General features: G+C 37.7%; 1 protein-coding gene across 1 annotated transcript in view; it reads right to left on the reverse strand.

Annotated features, from left to right (window-relative positions):
• LOC137075161 (NALCN channel auxiliary factor 1) overlaps positions 1 to 17,663 on the reverse strand; it is a 212,345-nt gene that overhangs the window by 5,435 nt on the left and 189,247 nt on the right. The window contains exon 2 of the mRNA XM_067443437.1: positions 4,311 to 4,482. Coding sequence (XP_067299538.1) covers positions 4,311 to 4,482 — 172 coding nt within the window. The remainder of the gene's footprint in view (positions 1 to 4,310; positions 4,483 to 17,663) is intronic.

Consider the following 17,663-nt stretch of genomic DNA (forward strand, 5'->3'; position numbering starts at 1 on the left):
CTAGGACGGCAAAAGACACATGTTAGGGTCAATTAATTAAAATTGTTCATGATTAAAAGAATATCTTTTTAAAATATAGTTCTTAGAAACATATTACACTGTAAAAAAATAACCTTAGTTTAAATTAAAAAAGTAAGTAACCTGGTCGCCTTAAAATTTTGAGTTTATTGAAATAAAAAAATTGAGTTGATACAATGAAGGGAGTTGGTTTAATAAATAGAAATATATAATTGTATATTGTATACTGTCATAATTCAAGCCTCTGTGGCTCCCTCCGACCGCCACCAGAGGGCCCCCTCACCTGAATCTTAATCCTCCCTCTGGACTTCATTACCCACAATCCTTTGCCCTGACTCACCAGCCATCATTGTTTACACCTGAGTAGCCTCATCACATCAGTCTATATAAACTAGGTTCACTCTGTCATTCACTGCAAAGTTTTGTTTTGCTACTGCTGACAACTCTGAGTGTGTATCCTGTTTCTGGTTTCTCCCGTGTACGACTTTAGACTGAATCTCTGGTTTTGATCCCTTGCTGCATGCCTATTGACCTGTACTTTGCTCGACTAGATTCCGCTGATTTGGTTTGCTGCCTGCCTCGACCCCCTGCCTGTCCAGTGACTACGCCTCTGCCTTTCCCTGGTTATTCCTGTTGTTGGTGATTGACCTCTGCCTGTTGGTTTATCTTATTGCTTTTTAAATAAAGCTGCATATGGATCCTCAACCTGTGGACTCATCATTACATATACTCTGTATACACCATGCTATACAGTATACGTTGTATATTGTATCTGAACCACAAATAAATGTGATAAATCACGAAAATAGCGCAATTTGACTCTGTCATCACAAATAAAACACAAAATTACCAAATATGCTTATAACATTTTAATAATATTTGAATGAAGGTTGTCAATTCTCAAAAATGTTCTTTGTATTAACTAAAATTTTTAATTTCAATGAACTCAAAATTTTACGGCAACCAGATAACTTATTTTTTAAATTATTTTTTACAGTGTAGAAACAAAAATCACTGCAATAATGATCATTGACTCTTAAGCTTTTGCCAATTTAAATCTAAACAGAATTTTTTTGGGGGGCTGGGCAGTGTAATTACTCATTCATAAATGTCATTATGTTTTTGAGAGGTCACACCAGATGACAACTAACCTTATCTCAAAATAAAAGGTTAGATTATCTGATATTTTAGGAAATGTATTGAGTCATGAGGATCTGCAGGGGTCCTCTTTGATATTTTCTCATGTTGGTTACACCACATGACATTGCCTTGGTATAAAAAGGTCAAATTATCTGACATTTTAAGAGACATATTGACCTTGACACAATCATGTGGGGGTGTTATTTTCTTTTTCTTTTTTTATATATACTTTATTTATCGTATTTTTGTTAAACACAACAAAACCATACAACACACAAGTTAACTCTATTCACTTACTCATATAATCCACAAATAATTCCACAACGTCTAACACTAACACGTGCACACATATATACATACAAAATAATAATAATTATAAAATAAATATAATAGTTCCTTCTTGTTCAGATTATTTTCAATGTGTCTTCTTCAATAATTTTTTTTTTTTTTTTTTTTTTACAGAAACGGTTGATATTTTTTCGTTTCTGTGTGGTCTGCATATTCTAAAATTGCATATTCAATAATTCTGTACATTAACCATGACTTGTTGGTAATATTTGAGACCAGACATTACAGTACACACAATATACAATATATGTTGTGTATCGGAAAGGAAGAAAAATAAGTAAGTATATAAAATAATAATAAATAAATAAATGTATATAAATAAATTGGGGGATGCCTTGAACTAAAAGATGCCTCCAGCATTAATTAAAGTAGATGATTATGGAAAACAATTTGAATAAGGCATTTTACTTCATAATGACATCTTAACACTTGTATCATCTGACATTTATTTTGCTCTTAAAAAAACTATGCCTCCTAAAAAAAAGTTAAAGTTAAAGTTAAAAAATTAAAGTAAAAACATGTTAAGCCTTTATGGTACAGTGTTGCCATATGGCAACAAATAATTTATACTAATTTCCTTGTTATTCAGGGGGAAAAAATACAATAAATTGCACTATGAAAATGAAAGGGCATGCCTTAAGATAGCCCGCGATGTGCTGTTTTTAAGTCAAATGACATTTGAATATCCCTCCAAAATTCTCTTTCCCACTGTCACCCGCAGAAGACACCTGATGAAGAGCTCCAGAAATTGCTCTAATAACCTCATTTCTAAACATCTCTTCTCAAGGGGGATTTTTTTTTGCAGCAGCAGCATCTGTGATAAATAAATTTGATATTTTTTATTCACAAATCAATTTTATCTAACATAGTTTAACTGTAAATTGAGAAAAGTAAGAATGTTTCCATATGGCAATGCGGTACCACAGTGAAATTGGAGTAATGTATTTCCCCATTGGGACTTTTTTATTGTTAGTAGGCTAGTAGAATCAACAATATGGTTGCGTTTATTTATTTGTTTTAAGTGTTTATTGTAGTATAGTTGTATTTATGTGTAAGCAACAACATTTTTTATTCTTTTCAGTAAAATAATACAGTAATATTTTACAGAAAGGGCAATGGGCGTTTGCCAAATGATAGGGAATGATAGGAATTAAATGCATATCATTTAATCCCTATCATTCTCTATAATTTAGCAAACTTTAGATCGGCTTACTTTTGGTTTCCATGAGTCCCAAGTATATAAATCTATCAATTTCTAAAAGAAATGTGCATTTAAATTAAAAAGTAAAGCATAATTCAGAAACTACTATTTTGACCATTTTCCCATGTTGTACAGTGTTGCAGTATTGCAACATTTCCCTAAGTTTTTCAAAAATCTTTTTGGGTTTGTATGATTGAAGCAATTTCATGTAATAAAAACTTATTTGAAAAAAAATATTTAATGGATAGAACATAATGCATACCATAGAGGACTAATAATAGAATAAGTGTATCCAGGTCATTGTAAACATGAATAGAATTTACTGTAAATTTTGTTTTGAATATTAATAGTTCACATTCTTCATTAATTCTTCTCTGAGAGAAAAAGCAAAAACAAAAAACAGCACAGGTTTGGAATGACATAGTATGAATAAACTGACACCATTTTGTTTTATTTTTGGGTGAATTGTTCCTTAAATATGGTCCAATATACTATATAGTTTTCCACTCGACCTTGCCACATATACATAATTAATGACAGGTGTTTATGGTCATGTTGTGATGATGATTAAGTTTAGCACTGCGAGACAAGTCCGTGTAAGTAGGGAGTAGGTGAGTAGGGATACTTAAAGCAATTAAAGGGCAGGTAATTACAGTCTGACCACTCAGCCGGTTTGTGTGGTTCTGCTCTCAATCCCCCATTTATCATCAGTCTGTCTCATTATAGCACAAGCCTGCAGGCCATTGGGAGGCCAAAGCACTCATTCGCATGCACCACTCAGCATGCACCCACTGGGATTAGGAGATGAGCGTATCCTGACAAACAGCGTTTGTGTATACAAGCCCTACAGTTCCCAACATTCACAGCAGAGAAAGCCTATTTCATGCCCTTTGTGTTTAAACCTACTCATGCCTGGCTTGATTATTTAAATCAAACGGAGGATAATTTAAAGATAAGTATGTATTAATCCGCTGAGTCAACTCAAATTTTGTGCAAATAGGCTATGATCATGCTCACTCATCCAATGAAAGTGTAAAGCGGAAAGAGGGAAGAAGTAAAGTTCATGTTTTAGCCACAAGGTGGCAACAGAGACCAAGTGTTTAATGAAAATCAGCAACACCAATTGAAAATGTGGCCGATTCCGGCAGTGGATGGAAGTCTAAATCCAGTGTTTGTGTAAAATCCTATCTTCAGAGGTGCCTTTATCTGGTAGTTCCTCGAAACATTAATATACTCTTCACTGTCTATGATATCCTACATTTCGGTGTGTGTGATTGGATGGTGGTTAGTAAATGGAATAGGCCTACAATTGTCATTTTGGCTTTTGTTTTCTTCAATTTATGACTCGGCTTCTACAGAGAAATAAACATGGTGTGTCTCTAAAGTTCACCTGAATTTGTTCTACATCATCAGGTGTGACATTTTGGTTTGTTGTTAGCTAGTCTGAAATCGTTCCCTTTAAAAGTTGACCTCATCCCCCCCAAAAAAAACATCCTTCAATGTTAATGATGCCTTTCGGGGTTGCTGTACTCCCATTTCAGTCGTTTCAAGAATAAGAAGCCCCTGGTGATGTGCATGTATGAGAAAAGGTCAAACTGCCCACCTGTGCATATAAAACTGGGGCTTCCACCGTAGATGAGCTCATCATTGTCAGGCAATATGAAGGGACACCTCTGCTGGACCTCCTGGCAGTACTTCCTGCAGGGGATCCTGTTACTGCAGTGCATCTGTGTGGTGTGGAAGAACTGGGCACAGAGCCAGTGTTTGTAGACAGTCTGTGCAGAGAGAAAAGTACAGAAGGAGAGCTGTTAGTGCTTGAGCTCGCGCGTCCATTGCAATTGATTACATCATCAGTACCACGGTAACAGTCATCGCTTAAGCTCTCCCACCTATGTGCAACCTTGTAGCATTCATTCTTTCTTTGTGTTGCTTACAGAGTCAAAACCTCTCTCTACATTGTTTTATGTTGCATTATATATGTTCACAGATGTAACATCACTGACCATCTGTAAGGCTAAAAAACCTCATGTAGAAACACCATGCTATCAGCTATCCACACTGCTTTTATAGCTACAACTGCCTCACTTGTTTTCTGCTTTTCTTTTGTAGATGAAAGTTTAAGAAGACAAAGTTGGTACTTAAAGGCCTGGTTTCACAGAAATGGCTTTCTGTACGCCATCGGCGAGTGTCAAAATTCGCTCTGGCTGCCTTGCCAACAACGCTGTAGTAAGATTTGTGGATGCTCTGACGTAGATTGAAAGCTTAGTCTTTTTTCACCTTTTTAAAAAGGGGCTGCAAAGCAAACTAGCATGTTGATCGGTATTTGTGCAGACTGACCACAAGTAGGTAAGTTAACCTCAGGAAATCTTTTAAATGTGAAAGTATGGAAATAATTTAACAATTATAGGTTCAGTAATATGTCATACTCTGATGGTCACCAGGTATTCACTCATGCACACCTTTCAAAAACAGCTTTTTTATTCTCTTGACAAAATAAAAGCCATAGAACGAAATATGTTTATATGGCTTTACCGATATAAATTATGATGCATGTTAATTTACTTATTTTATTCAAGAGGATGATCAGTTTAAAGGTGCCCTAAAATGAAAAATTGAATTAACCTTGCCATGGTGAAATAATAAGAGTTCAGTACATGGACATCACGTACTGTGAGTCTCAAACATCATTGCCTTCTCCTTCTTATGTAAATCACGTGAATCCAAAACTCCACTGAAAAATAAGTGCTTCTCAACATAAACCCAACCATGAGGTAAGCGTTGGGGATCATTTATATTCACGACCCCAACATTTGCATCTGTCCAAATATGTTAATTGTCAGGCGAAAATGGAGCGAATTATCAGGTAAACAAGCTGCTCGCATGGACACACTTCATGTTCCAGGCTGTTCAGGAGACCTGAGGACTTTTCTACCCTTCCCACAGAGTACAGTCATGTCAACAGGCATGGTTGATGTTTATAATCAGATACCACAACAATTTAATTCAAGATCATTCGTTTGTTCGGCCCATTTCAAGCAAGCTTCGCTCAGTGTCTTAAAGGTCCCGTTCTTCGCAATTCCATCTTTCAAACTTTAGTTAGTGTGTAATGTTGCTGTTAGAGCATAAATAATACCTGTAAAATTATAAAGCTCAAAGTTCAATGCCAAGAGATATTTTATTTAACAGCAGTTCCCTTTCAAAGCCTACAGCGAACGGCTGGTTTGGACTACAGCAGGAAGTGCAGGGATGTAATGACGTCACTAGAGCCGTTTGTTGACTAACCCTCCACCCACAAGAACACAAAATAGGGGGCGTAGTTTTGTTGCTCTCCCACGTGGAGAAGAGCGTGCATTCAGCGCTTGCATCTCCCCGTTATGGTAAGAGGCGGGACCTTTCCGGGCAAAGTGCGCTAAGCTGCTGTCCAATCACAACACGGGAAGCGCTGGCCCAATCAGAACTCGTTACTTATTTCTGAAGGAGGGACTTCATAGAACAAGGAAATCATCAGGCCGTTTTTAGGACAGAGGAAACCGCGCTGTACAGATAAGTCAATTGTGTGAAAAAAACTGTGTTTTTTTTACACGCGAAACATGAACTCATGTTATATTGTACACTGTAAACACAATCAAAGCTTCGAAAACACGCGAAGAACGGGACCTTTAAACTGAAGAACGTGGCAACTATATTCCTGCAAGCAGTAAGTAGCGATTTTATCCACTTATTGACTGTTTAAACATTTTCTGATTAAATTGAAAATTTCTTAGCGAGACAGCATTGTCTAGATAATGCAAGATGCTAGTACAGTAACAATAGGAAACACTAAGGACCATACAAAACTAAATAGTGTGTCTAATGACAAATGGTAATATTATTTTGTATTACAAAATACAACCGTCGATTACAGATAATTCACTCGATCCTTCTAGCAAACGTCCCCTTTTACACCATATAAGTTAAAACCATAGTCATTTGACAAGGCTATTCATTTTGTAAAAATATAAGTTATATATTTATATTTTTGACAACTGAAGTATGGGGGTTTCCTATGATGTTTTCGCCTCTTTGTATTCCAGATTAGGCTACATCACAGTCACTGTGTAACGTTAGCCTACATTGTGACTAACGTTAAATAAATATACAATATTGTTAATGAAAAAAGACAAATCTATAATGTAGGCTGAATGACACACTTTAAGCAGAACATCTCAAATGGAGATTGATAAAATGCAGCTTACTTGTTTATTGGTGTTTTCAGATCATCAAATATCATCGAGAGAGAGCTAGCGTGCATATGGTTGCCAGATTGGACATGTTTAGGTAAAAACCGGAGAGTATACAGGTTTCTTTTCACAGAAAAGCTCTGTTTGGGGGATTTAATGACTGAAAACAAGTACGCTGCATTTGAACAATCTCCATTTGAGATGTTTTGCTTAAAGTGTCATTTAGTTGGCCTGTGGACTCAGGACTCACAAGCCACTTTACTGAACTGCTGTGAGTGAGCTGCTGAAATAAGCCAATCAGAGCAGAGCTCAATATTAATATTCATGACTCTTCCAAATAAGGCAAACACACATTACATCCTAGGGACAATTTCTAGGGCTGTAAATGGACCTGTAAAACTGTATCTGGACAATTTTTTTCCCTTAAATAAGCCACATACCCATTATGTAGTTATCAGAGAACAATTTAACATATTGTTTCAAATCATTAGGGTACCTTTAAGTAAACCTCATACTGACTACAAACTATGCTTCTAACCACAGGTAAATAACTGGTTTTCACTTTATTTTGATGGTCAACGTTGTCCCTACATGTCTACACATTCTCATTAGAGTGTTAGAGGAGTATTAGTAGACTGAAGGTTTAGGGATAGAATAAGTTAAGTTATAGTCAGTAGAATGTCTGTTGGAGAACCATCACATTAAAAAGTTAGCAGATATTAAGCACACAGTCTACTAGTACTCTAATGAATGCTAGTTGACAAGTTGCAAAGCTACTTATAGTTAAGAGATTGTTTAAAAGGGACCATCAATGTTAAGTTTAACCAAGACCAAACAAGTTTGCAATGCTGTTTGCTACTGTTCATTGGAACTATGTTTTCGGGGAACACATAATCATTGTACTGGTTTGCTAATGACGGAATGTACGACTATAGTTAGCTAACTCATTTGAGACTTGTAGTGTTTAGGAAACCTGTTTGAAAACATGTATTTTGTGATGTTTTACATTAAACATAATTGAGAAATAAGCAATAAAATATTCCTCTGAAATGATGTAAATATTAGAGCCCTTTTGTAGTAGGGGTGCCACAGGGTTTCGTTTGTGGACTATAATACATTTGTAACATCATGGCATGCATTAAATTGGATAAATAACCATGTAAACAAGCAAAGCTTTGTTTAACATCAAAACACCACTTTTCCACACGGACAAACATTAACATGCTCAATTGAACAAGAGAAAAAATATATCAAACCAAAACCATTTGCTTTGACAGCTTCCGTAATGTACAACATAATATCCTAACCAGTGTTAAAAGACTGAATAAATGGACTGTAATGCATTAACCGTACTTTTATGAAAGACTGAGGAGACTCTGGCAAGTTTTCCAGCAGCCATTAGTTACAGATTCCAGCACATTACATCATATCCTCTTGCCCATCAGGAGCCTAATGGAACAATTCTGTACTTGTGTCATCTTACAGAAACATAGTGAAACATTTTCAAACAAAACATTTCCAAGCAAAAACACTTTATTTCCTACATCACACCTTTTCAGCAAAAAATGCAACACGCCGCAATACGCCACTGTCGGCTGCAGGCAGGTCCTCAACTCATCTACAACAACAGCTTAAGCAATTATAAGTGCAATGAATCACTGTCTTTGCCTTAAGCACAGCGCCTTGCCCGCACACAGCTGTACCTCATGTCACGTCGCCATCCCTGATGAAATATTTATGTGGCGTCACTCGTGTAAACTCTTTAAAAAGCACATTTCCTTCCTCAGCCTTGATCCTCTACTGCTTTGGTTCGTCTGTAAGTGCTTATTAGATTTGCAGAGAGCAAACCTCTCAGCGGGCGTTTGCTAATGCCTGTTCATATAATGAATCCCTCCTGAGACAGAGGTAAAGCAGACGTTTGTGAAGGATGACAGATCACAGAGAGGGGTAAGACCGCAGCCTCCTGTCTGCCCCCCCCCCCCCCCCCCGGGCCATTTCAGGCAAAGCTGACATGCAAGGCAAACAGTTTTTCAGAGGTGAAATATGCTTTTGTAGGAGTTATCTAAGGACATTGTGATGCATTGAGTCAGCATTATGTTTGATCAACAATAGACACGGAACAAAACACTCGACAACTTTATTACACATTAAAGATCTTAGTGTAACCGCTCCTGTTCGAAACACCCGCTCCAAGCGCAACTCAAATCCGAGTCCGCCAACATGACAGACGCTCTAACAAAGAGGCTGAAGGCTGCAACCTCTAGCGTCAGTCGCGAGAGCGTCTCTTGAGGACAGAGGAGTGAGGTTTACTTGCACAGTGACTACTAGCTGGCCTCTGTTACACTCAACCCCTAAAACCTCACTCCCATCCGGGTCAAGGCACCAATGTAACCCCTCCTGTTCAAACCGCCCGCTCCAAGCAGGACTCAAACCCGGGTCCGCCGGCATGAGAGTCAGACGCTCTAACAAAGAGGCTGAAGGCTGCAACCTCTAGCGTCAGTCGCGAGAGCGTCTCTTGAGGACAGAGGAGTGAGGTTTTCTTGCACAGTGACTACTAGCTGGCCTCTGTTACACTCAACCCCTAAAACCTCACTCCCATCCGGGTCATGGCACCAATGTAACCCCTCCTGTTCAAACCGCCCACTCCAAGCAGGACTCAAAAACAGGTCCACCGGCATGAGAGTCGGACACTCTCACTGACAAGGAGGCTAAAGGCTGCAACCCCTAGTGTCAGTCGCTAGAGCATCTTTTGAGGATGGAGGAGTGAGTTTTACTTGCACAGTGACTACTAACTATTATTATAATGAAATGAATTGCTCACAATAGGATAAATAAGATGCTGCTCAACACAAAAGAAGATATTTTGAAGAATGTCGCCAACCAAACAGTTAATGGGCCCCATTGACTTCCACAGGTCATTGGTGCCCCACAACTGTTTGCTTACCCATATTCTTCAAAATATCTTCCTTTGTATCTTTCATACAGGTTTGAAATAAATGATGACAGAAATGTCCTTTTTAGGTGAACTATCCCTTTAAAAGCAAAATGCCACTATTTTAATTTAATTAGTTCATATTTGTATTAATATTCTAATTAATATGATGAATAGAGGAGCAGTTTTGGCAATATCCTTATATTTCACTGTTAATGTTCTTTGTATCGTGACAACCTTAGGGCCAGTTCAATCAAAGCGCATTTTTGCTGTTAAAACCACAACACACGTCAGTGGAACAACAATGACAACAAAAAGTGTTCCAGGGATTCTAGAAAAAAGATTCTAAAAGTTCTAGAGATGCACTTTTTTAAACGTTGAACATGAGCGCCACGCTTTTAGAATGTGCTAAACGCGAGTGCAATGGTTAAAGACGTCCATCTAGCCTGTTTACATTGAAAGACAATGTAAAAGTATCACAGTGGAATGGAAAAACGCATTCTGTGTAAACAGTTCCATAGTGATGAATGATGGGTGAAGTTTTGTGACAGTGATGGACATATTTTAAAAAAAGAAAAAAAAAAGAGAAATTGCACCAGTGCTGTAAGATGATAGCTTCACACATGGGCCTGACAGTCATGCTCACTTATGAGGGGCACACACACACACACACACACACACACACACATGTGCGTGACACACATGAGCAGGGCCCTGGAGACTGTGAGTGTGGCGACATGCTGGTGGCATTTGGAGCTGGCACATGATGACATTAATCCAGAGCTCATTTGCACTGCTACAGCACTCGCACTGACTGAGAGAGAGAGACGCTAATTCCTGCAGATCTGCAGAGACTGGGCGTTTTACACACATGGAGCCTTTAATGTGTGAATGCCGCATCCGTCATCATGAGCCTTAATCTAACACTAATATTTCCTACCAAACTAACTTTACAAACTTAAAACAACAAACCACAACACAGAAAGAAGAATAACAAGATTGCAAATGTTCAAAAGAATTTATGCTTATTAATGTAAATTAATGTTGATCAATTTATCATCCTCGCTGAAAGTATTATTTCTTTAAATATTAGCATGTTGCTAAGCTAATAATAAATAGAGTTTCTCTTGTTTTGCACCATGATTACATTTTGATGTGAACTATTGAAGATCAGACTTTGATTATTAGTATTTTAGCCAAAATTAGTCAAATTTGTGACGGACACATGATGAAATTTAAAGGTGTCATAAACTGGCTTTTTAATTTTTTTATACTGTTGTCAGGTCAACTAGTAACGTTTGTGTGGTTTTTACATTCAAAAATATCATAACTAATACTTAATAGGCTATTTTCTACACTGGTTTTGAGTCTCTCTCCTGAATGCTGGGTTTTGATGGGAGTGATGCACTGGAGACTTGGAAATAAACCAAGAAATAAACTGAGATTGGAAAAGATTTGCATATTTAATGAGCTTCAGCTCCCCTGTCAGTTCAGTTCACATGAGGGAATGATTGTTTTGAAAGCGGCAACCGGAATGATTCTCTAGATCACAGGGCTTGTAAACGTTTTTATCTAACAAACACAATGATTTATTTCTGATCCACCTGCGATTGATTGGAATATTATTTTTGTATTACTTGGCCCGCTTGATCGGCACAGTAATATAGCACAGGATATAAGCATGAATCGCGCGCATGCGCATAGATCAAGAAAGGAATATTATTTCACAATTTGAGATTCACCGGCCTGCCAACGGGCATACGTTTTGGTAGCCCATCTGGAAAACACATAGCCCTGGTACTACTATTACATAAAAAAAAGACGTTTTACTCACATAAGTGTGTTGCACCATTCCTGTCTGATCCAATATAGAAGGCACGGCATTGTGTTTTAATCTCAATATGTCTGCAAATCGAGCTCGACCTGAGACTTGTTTAAAAACGATTTCGCAGTGAAATTAAGTGAACACACATACAATGTCTTCACCACATGAGCTGGAACTTCATTAAAAATAAATTAAGTATCACACATCGCTAATATTAGGATCCGAAGGAAGCTTATGCAGCGACTGTGCTTCTCCACAACCAGGAATAGCGCAATATCTTGCTATCTTCTTCAGCATGTTTATTGCTACTGGCTAGTGATCCGAACAGCTCCATGAGTCGGTGGGTGGGGCAACTGAATTACACGTGCTTTTTCTTCTGTAGAAGCAGTATTTCGCCACACAATGACGTCAAGATGCGCACACTATTGTTTTCTGGGCCTGGTGTCTATAAAAGCTTTTCTTTGAAAAGAGAAAAAAGCTAAAGGGAAAGTTGATTTCTCAGTTCATCACCCCTTTAAGAAAAAGTCTCAAGTTGCTTTCTCAATGAAATTTCTATTTTTTGTTACAGAGATGCCATTAGTGATTTTTCATTTCCATGGGAAGACAGAACAAATATACTCAGTAAAGTTTAAAAAGAAACAAAACATTCGGTTGCACTTTACTTTACAGTACATGCACTTCCTGTGTACTTACCAAGAAAGTACTGCTTAATGTAAAGTAACATGGGTTAAGGTTAGGTTCAGGGAAAGTACAAAGTTATTACCCAGTTATTGCAATTATTATAATAAGTATAAAGTATGTACATGTGAAACAGGACTGTAAAATAAAGTGCTACCACGTATGTAACATTTTATGGGACAACACCTTTGTTTTCCGTTGTTTTGTAGAACATTCCCAAAACCTCTCACGGCTGGTGAATATTTTTGTTTTTATTGCAGTGTAAGTTCACCACGACCCCTGAATCTCTGCTGTCCACCACTCCATTAGAGATGTGATGAGAGGTGAGTCCTCTCAGATGAGTATAAATGCATTATCGCTGCTAAACACAACCGACGGGGTGAGCTGCATCACAGACGTGCGGTCTGGGCTGAATGCAGCTGAAGGACGTAGCACTAAAAGGGCCATTTATGTTTCTAATAGCTGGTTAAATCTGCACCACTGGCTTCTATAAACTCATGCAGTTGTGACCTTAATATTTACCTCAATTTACTGTTATCTGAATGGCTAATATAATTAATTATTTTTCTGTATTTAAAAAAAATATAATCAGTCAATTAATCTGATATCAGAGAACTCATTTGTTCCGACATCATAACATGTAATCATTTTCTTCAGTCCTCCGTCAACCCAACCGTTTATCTATTTATGTGTCTTTTTCAAAGGTGTATATTCCAGGGACTGTCCAGCAGATGGAGCTAGCACGCTAAGGTGAACCATTGCAGATTCCCTCACTCAGCAGTAACTTATTCACTATGAGATATATAATACCTGGAGAGAGCTACAGTATCTATTAGCATTAGCATTCATTTCAATGACGCAAAGCCACAGAACCACCCAGAAGTAGGTTGTTTGAAATACGCCATCTTTACTCATAGGCACTAACTTCTGCAGCCAGTTTTTTTTTTTTTTTTGAGTCAGTCACCTGAGCCTAAATGATGTAGTACAGCAGCCAAAACATCTGTGTACAGATGTACCATATCCCTGAGCTCCAAATAGCCAATTTTGACTGGGCTAATTTCAGCATGATGTTTAGAGCTGATGTGATCCAGATCCTCTGCATCCCATGTGCGGAACATGATTCATCACTGTGACTGAAATCTTTTGATTCTGTTCTCCAAAAATATTCAGATTTGTCCACTGATTCGTTTCTGTAGGTTACATCATGATGAACGTAATTTCATTACGTACAACATTCAAACAACCAATCAGATCTGAGGGAAAATGTTATAGTTTATGTCAAGTTTAGGCTTACAACCAGGCTTAGGTGCTTTTACATTAGTCGTTTTAGAGATAAGTTATGGGTAGGGTTAAGTTTAGGGGTAGGATTAGGGCAACATTTTCTGCAAGGAAAATTATTCCAGTATCAAAAAATATGTTTATCCAGGAACATGTCTTACTTGTAAAATCATGCTCATCTACAACAGTAGGGTACCATTGTGTGTATTTTTGTGAGTTATCAAAGTGATTAAATCAAATGATTCATTCATTCAGAAGAGTCACGTATGACTGGTAACGAAACTGGCTTCCATTTTAGCAAATTTTCTACAGATACTAATAAGTTGCTTCTGAAAACCTAGGCAGCTGACTCATTGCCTCGCTGCCTTATGAGACAGTGGCTTGTAAGGCAGCGTTTTGTGCTTGAAGGCACCTCACGAAACTGATGTCGGACAGATTTCTAAGGCAGTGTAACAGTTCAATGATCTTCAGCAAAATAGAGCAAGCTTTGGTGAGTACTAAACAAATATTTAATTACTATATTAGTAATTTCTCACTAGAAATGACATCAGAAGTGGAAAATATTGGTAAAAAATATGCCTTTACCCACAAACTGACCAGCAAACGCAACTTTCAGACGCCATCTTATTTTCCAAGCTCAACTGTCACTGAATGAAAAGCACAGGATTGTGGGATATCAAAGGCAGCGAAGGATACATTTATGCTGCCTTCAAAAATCAGAATGATTTTTCCTCAGCATTCCTCAGGAGACATGAAGTGAAGCTAACATTAGATTCGGACGTGGCTTGAAGGCTTCCTGCCTTGAAATGTGTCCTCCAAAGGCAGCATTTCCAGGTTTCGGACACAGCATTAGACTTGAGAAAGGAAGTGTTTAAGCGCCACAGGGATTTTCTCCTCTAATAATGGTATGGCAAATCTATTCATTTTTCCTCGGTTTTGTCAACTACTAGGCTTGACATTTATCAAACTATAATGTCCTTTTGTTGTTATGACACTGTATGCATCATTATAATTTATATAATAGCTCATATCTGTTCACAATCTAGTGGGGTGTCGACTAAAAACACTATGGGGCCTATCGTACACCCCTATCGTACACCCAGCGCAACGCAAGTGTTTTTTGCGAATTTCAGCCCGATGCAGTTTTCATTATCACGTCCAGCACAACGTTAGTTAAATAGCAGGTACATGGACGCACAGCCGCACACAATTTTTTTTTTTTTTTTTTTTAATTAATATTAAAAAACATTAAAAAACAGATTCCTCTGTGGAGAAACGTTCAGTCTTTCTGCTCACAAATTCCGCCATGTTAACAATGAGTCCACCATAGAGCAAGTGCAACTGTCATTTATAGGGAATGGGAGTTGAGACTCAGAATGGTTTATTGGATGTAACTCCCAAAACACCCATGACTCATTAAGAGACTCGGTGCAACCCCTTTAGACCATGTGCCTGGTGCACTGAATATTTTTTCCATCGTTAAACCAGCAACAGTGGATTCGGACCCTATAATATTCCCTAAGTGCAATTGCCCCATTCAGACCATGTGCTCAGATCGTTAAAATAGAGCCCTATGGGTGTATTCATTCAGTAAGTTCAACCTATGATATGACCTTTCACAGGCTACACTCAGATGCTGTTTTTTGTTTTGTTTGTTTTTTAACCAAAAGTTAGTCGTTCAGAACCACGACTAAAAATGCAAGTGCAAACCTCACTTCTAAATCTAGGCGTGATGGGGAAAACAGGGCAGGAGTGCAGATGGAATCAAGGGCAGTTTCTGATGCAGGCTTCGTCACTTTTTCGCTCCCAGGCTGCAGTAGACAGAGGATGGTGTGATCTCATTAGTATGAAGAGCGGAGGGAGTGCTAGCAGAGGAGCTCTGAGAATCAGCCAGCTCCTATACTGTCTCTGCCCTACTTACCTAAACCCTCAGCTGTCTGCACTGGGACCTGCCTGAACCCGCTACATCTAACACTGCTTCTGCTCACATGATAAATGACCACGATGCCTCGGACGGCACACCATGTGAGGAGGCTCGAGAAAGGAACATTTCCATCTTACATAAGCAGGCTTTGCTTTGCCCTTCTTTAAAAAATAAAAAATAAAATAAAAATCTCACTACATTGGTGACTGAGACCACTAATTACATTTCTTCTATTTTTTAATAATTTAATTTAAATGACAAATTAAATATAAATTTCATAATCTATATATATATATATTATTAATATATATATTATTAGTGCTGTGGAATCGGTTAATCTAACATAAAAGTTTGTAAATATATACTGTATATATTAAATTCTAAAAATAAGGCTCAATCAACTGAATAATAATTACTATAATAGTATATAAATCTTTCACTTTTTCTTTCACTCTTTCTTTCACCTCCCCCTAATCATTCTTCCTTTTAACTTGTGGCTTTTAATCTGACAGTGTGTGTTTAACTTTCCATTCTCGGGCATTAGCCAAGCTGTCCTGGAGGACTGCATTATTCCATTATGAGTAGGCTAATAACATTGTAATTGACGAAAGGCCTTTCTGCAGTCACAGTATTGGTTTTTAAAAGCCTCCATTGCGCTGTCAGTGCTTTTGATGTTTTATTTGCCTCTTCCTCTGAAGCCCTGACCAGAAGACACGGCTCAAGCCTTATGTTAAACTCGCTCCACCTTACTCTTCTTCTGACAGCCATCAGGTCCTCTGTCAAAAATCCCTCAGCAGCTAAAGCGAAGGTCAGACAAGCAGAGGTAGAACTAGCCACAGGAGTTCTCAGCACTATGTCAAATAACAATTCACTTTTTCAACATGACTTACGTTTTACTATAGTAGTTTACTGCACCACTGCGACTGGATCATTGAGTCAGTGAGTTGAAATTGAGAACAAGGAGCCAGATTCATGATAGTCTTCTTAAGAAAGAAGATAAGAAATTTCTTTAGATAAATTCAGATAGATCAATTTAGATAAAGTGTGACACGCTTTGTGTTATCTGATTGCACAACATTTCTTGCCGAAGACTTGCTAAAACACTTAAAATAGTAATATGTATTAGATGTTGTTATGCTTAATATTTGAAACAAGACAATACTAAACATCTAACTTTTGGTGATTTAAGATAAGTTGAGGTTATCCTAGATTTGATTTATAATAATATTTTATAGAATTCAAAATGTTTTTAAGTTTTGTCTTTAAAAAAAGTAATGAAAAAAAGATAATAGCATTCTTAAGAAATGTGTATCAGTATGAATTTCTTAATAACGTTTTGTGATCCGGCCCAGATCCGGTCCATGAATAATTCATTTAGGCAGTTTTTTTTTTTAACCAATTTATCTGTAATATTGGTTACACTTTCTTTTAAGGTGTCCTTGCTACAGTATAATTATACATTTAAGTACGGAGTAATATTAACAAACAAAATTTACTTTAGGGTTAGGGTTAGTGTTTTTTTTAAGGTCAGTTGCATGTAACTATGCATAATTTACTGTTATTAATAAGTACATGTAACATGCACTATATTTCACTTTACATACACTTGAAATTTAATGACATCTCATTTTTAATCCATAGGGTTTAATATTGAGTAAGGGGCCAAGCCCAACCCCTGAAAAACAACCCCACACCATAATCCCTCCTCCACCAAACTTTTTCCATCGGACTGCCAGTCAGAGAAGCGTGATTCGTCACTCCAGAGAACACATCTCCACTGCTCTTGAGTCCAGTGGCAGCGTTGCATTGCTTTTGGTGATGTAAGGCTTGGATGCAGCTGCTCAGCCATGGAAACCCATCTCACGAAGCTCTCTACGCAGAGCTGTTGACTCTGCAGAAAATTAAAGACTTCTGTGCACTATGACCCTCAGCATGCGCTGACTCCGCTCAGTGAATTTACGTGGCCTAGAACTTTGTGGCTGAGCTACTGTTGTTCCCAATTGCTTCCACTTTGTTATAATAGCACTAACAGTTGACCGTGGAATATTTAGTAATGAGAATTTCACCAATGGACTTATTGCACAGATGGCAACCAATCA

This window comes from Pseudorasbora parva, chromosome 5, assembly GCF_024679245.1.
Source record: "Pseudorasbora parva isolate DD20220531a chromosome 5, ASM2467924v1, whole genome shotgun sequence".
Classification (NCBI taxonomy): Eukaryota; Metazoa; Chordata; class Actinopteri; order Cypriniformes; family Gobionidae; genus Pseudorasbora; species Pseudorasbora parva.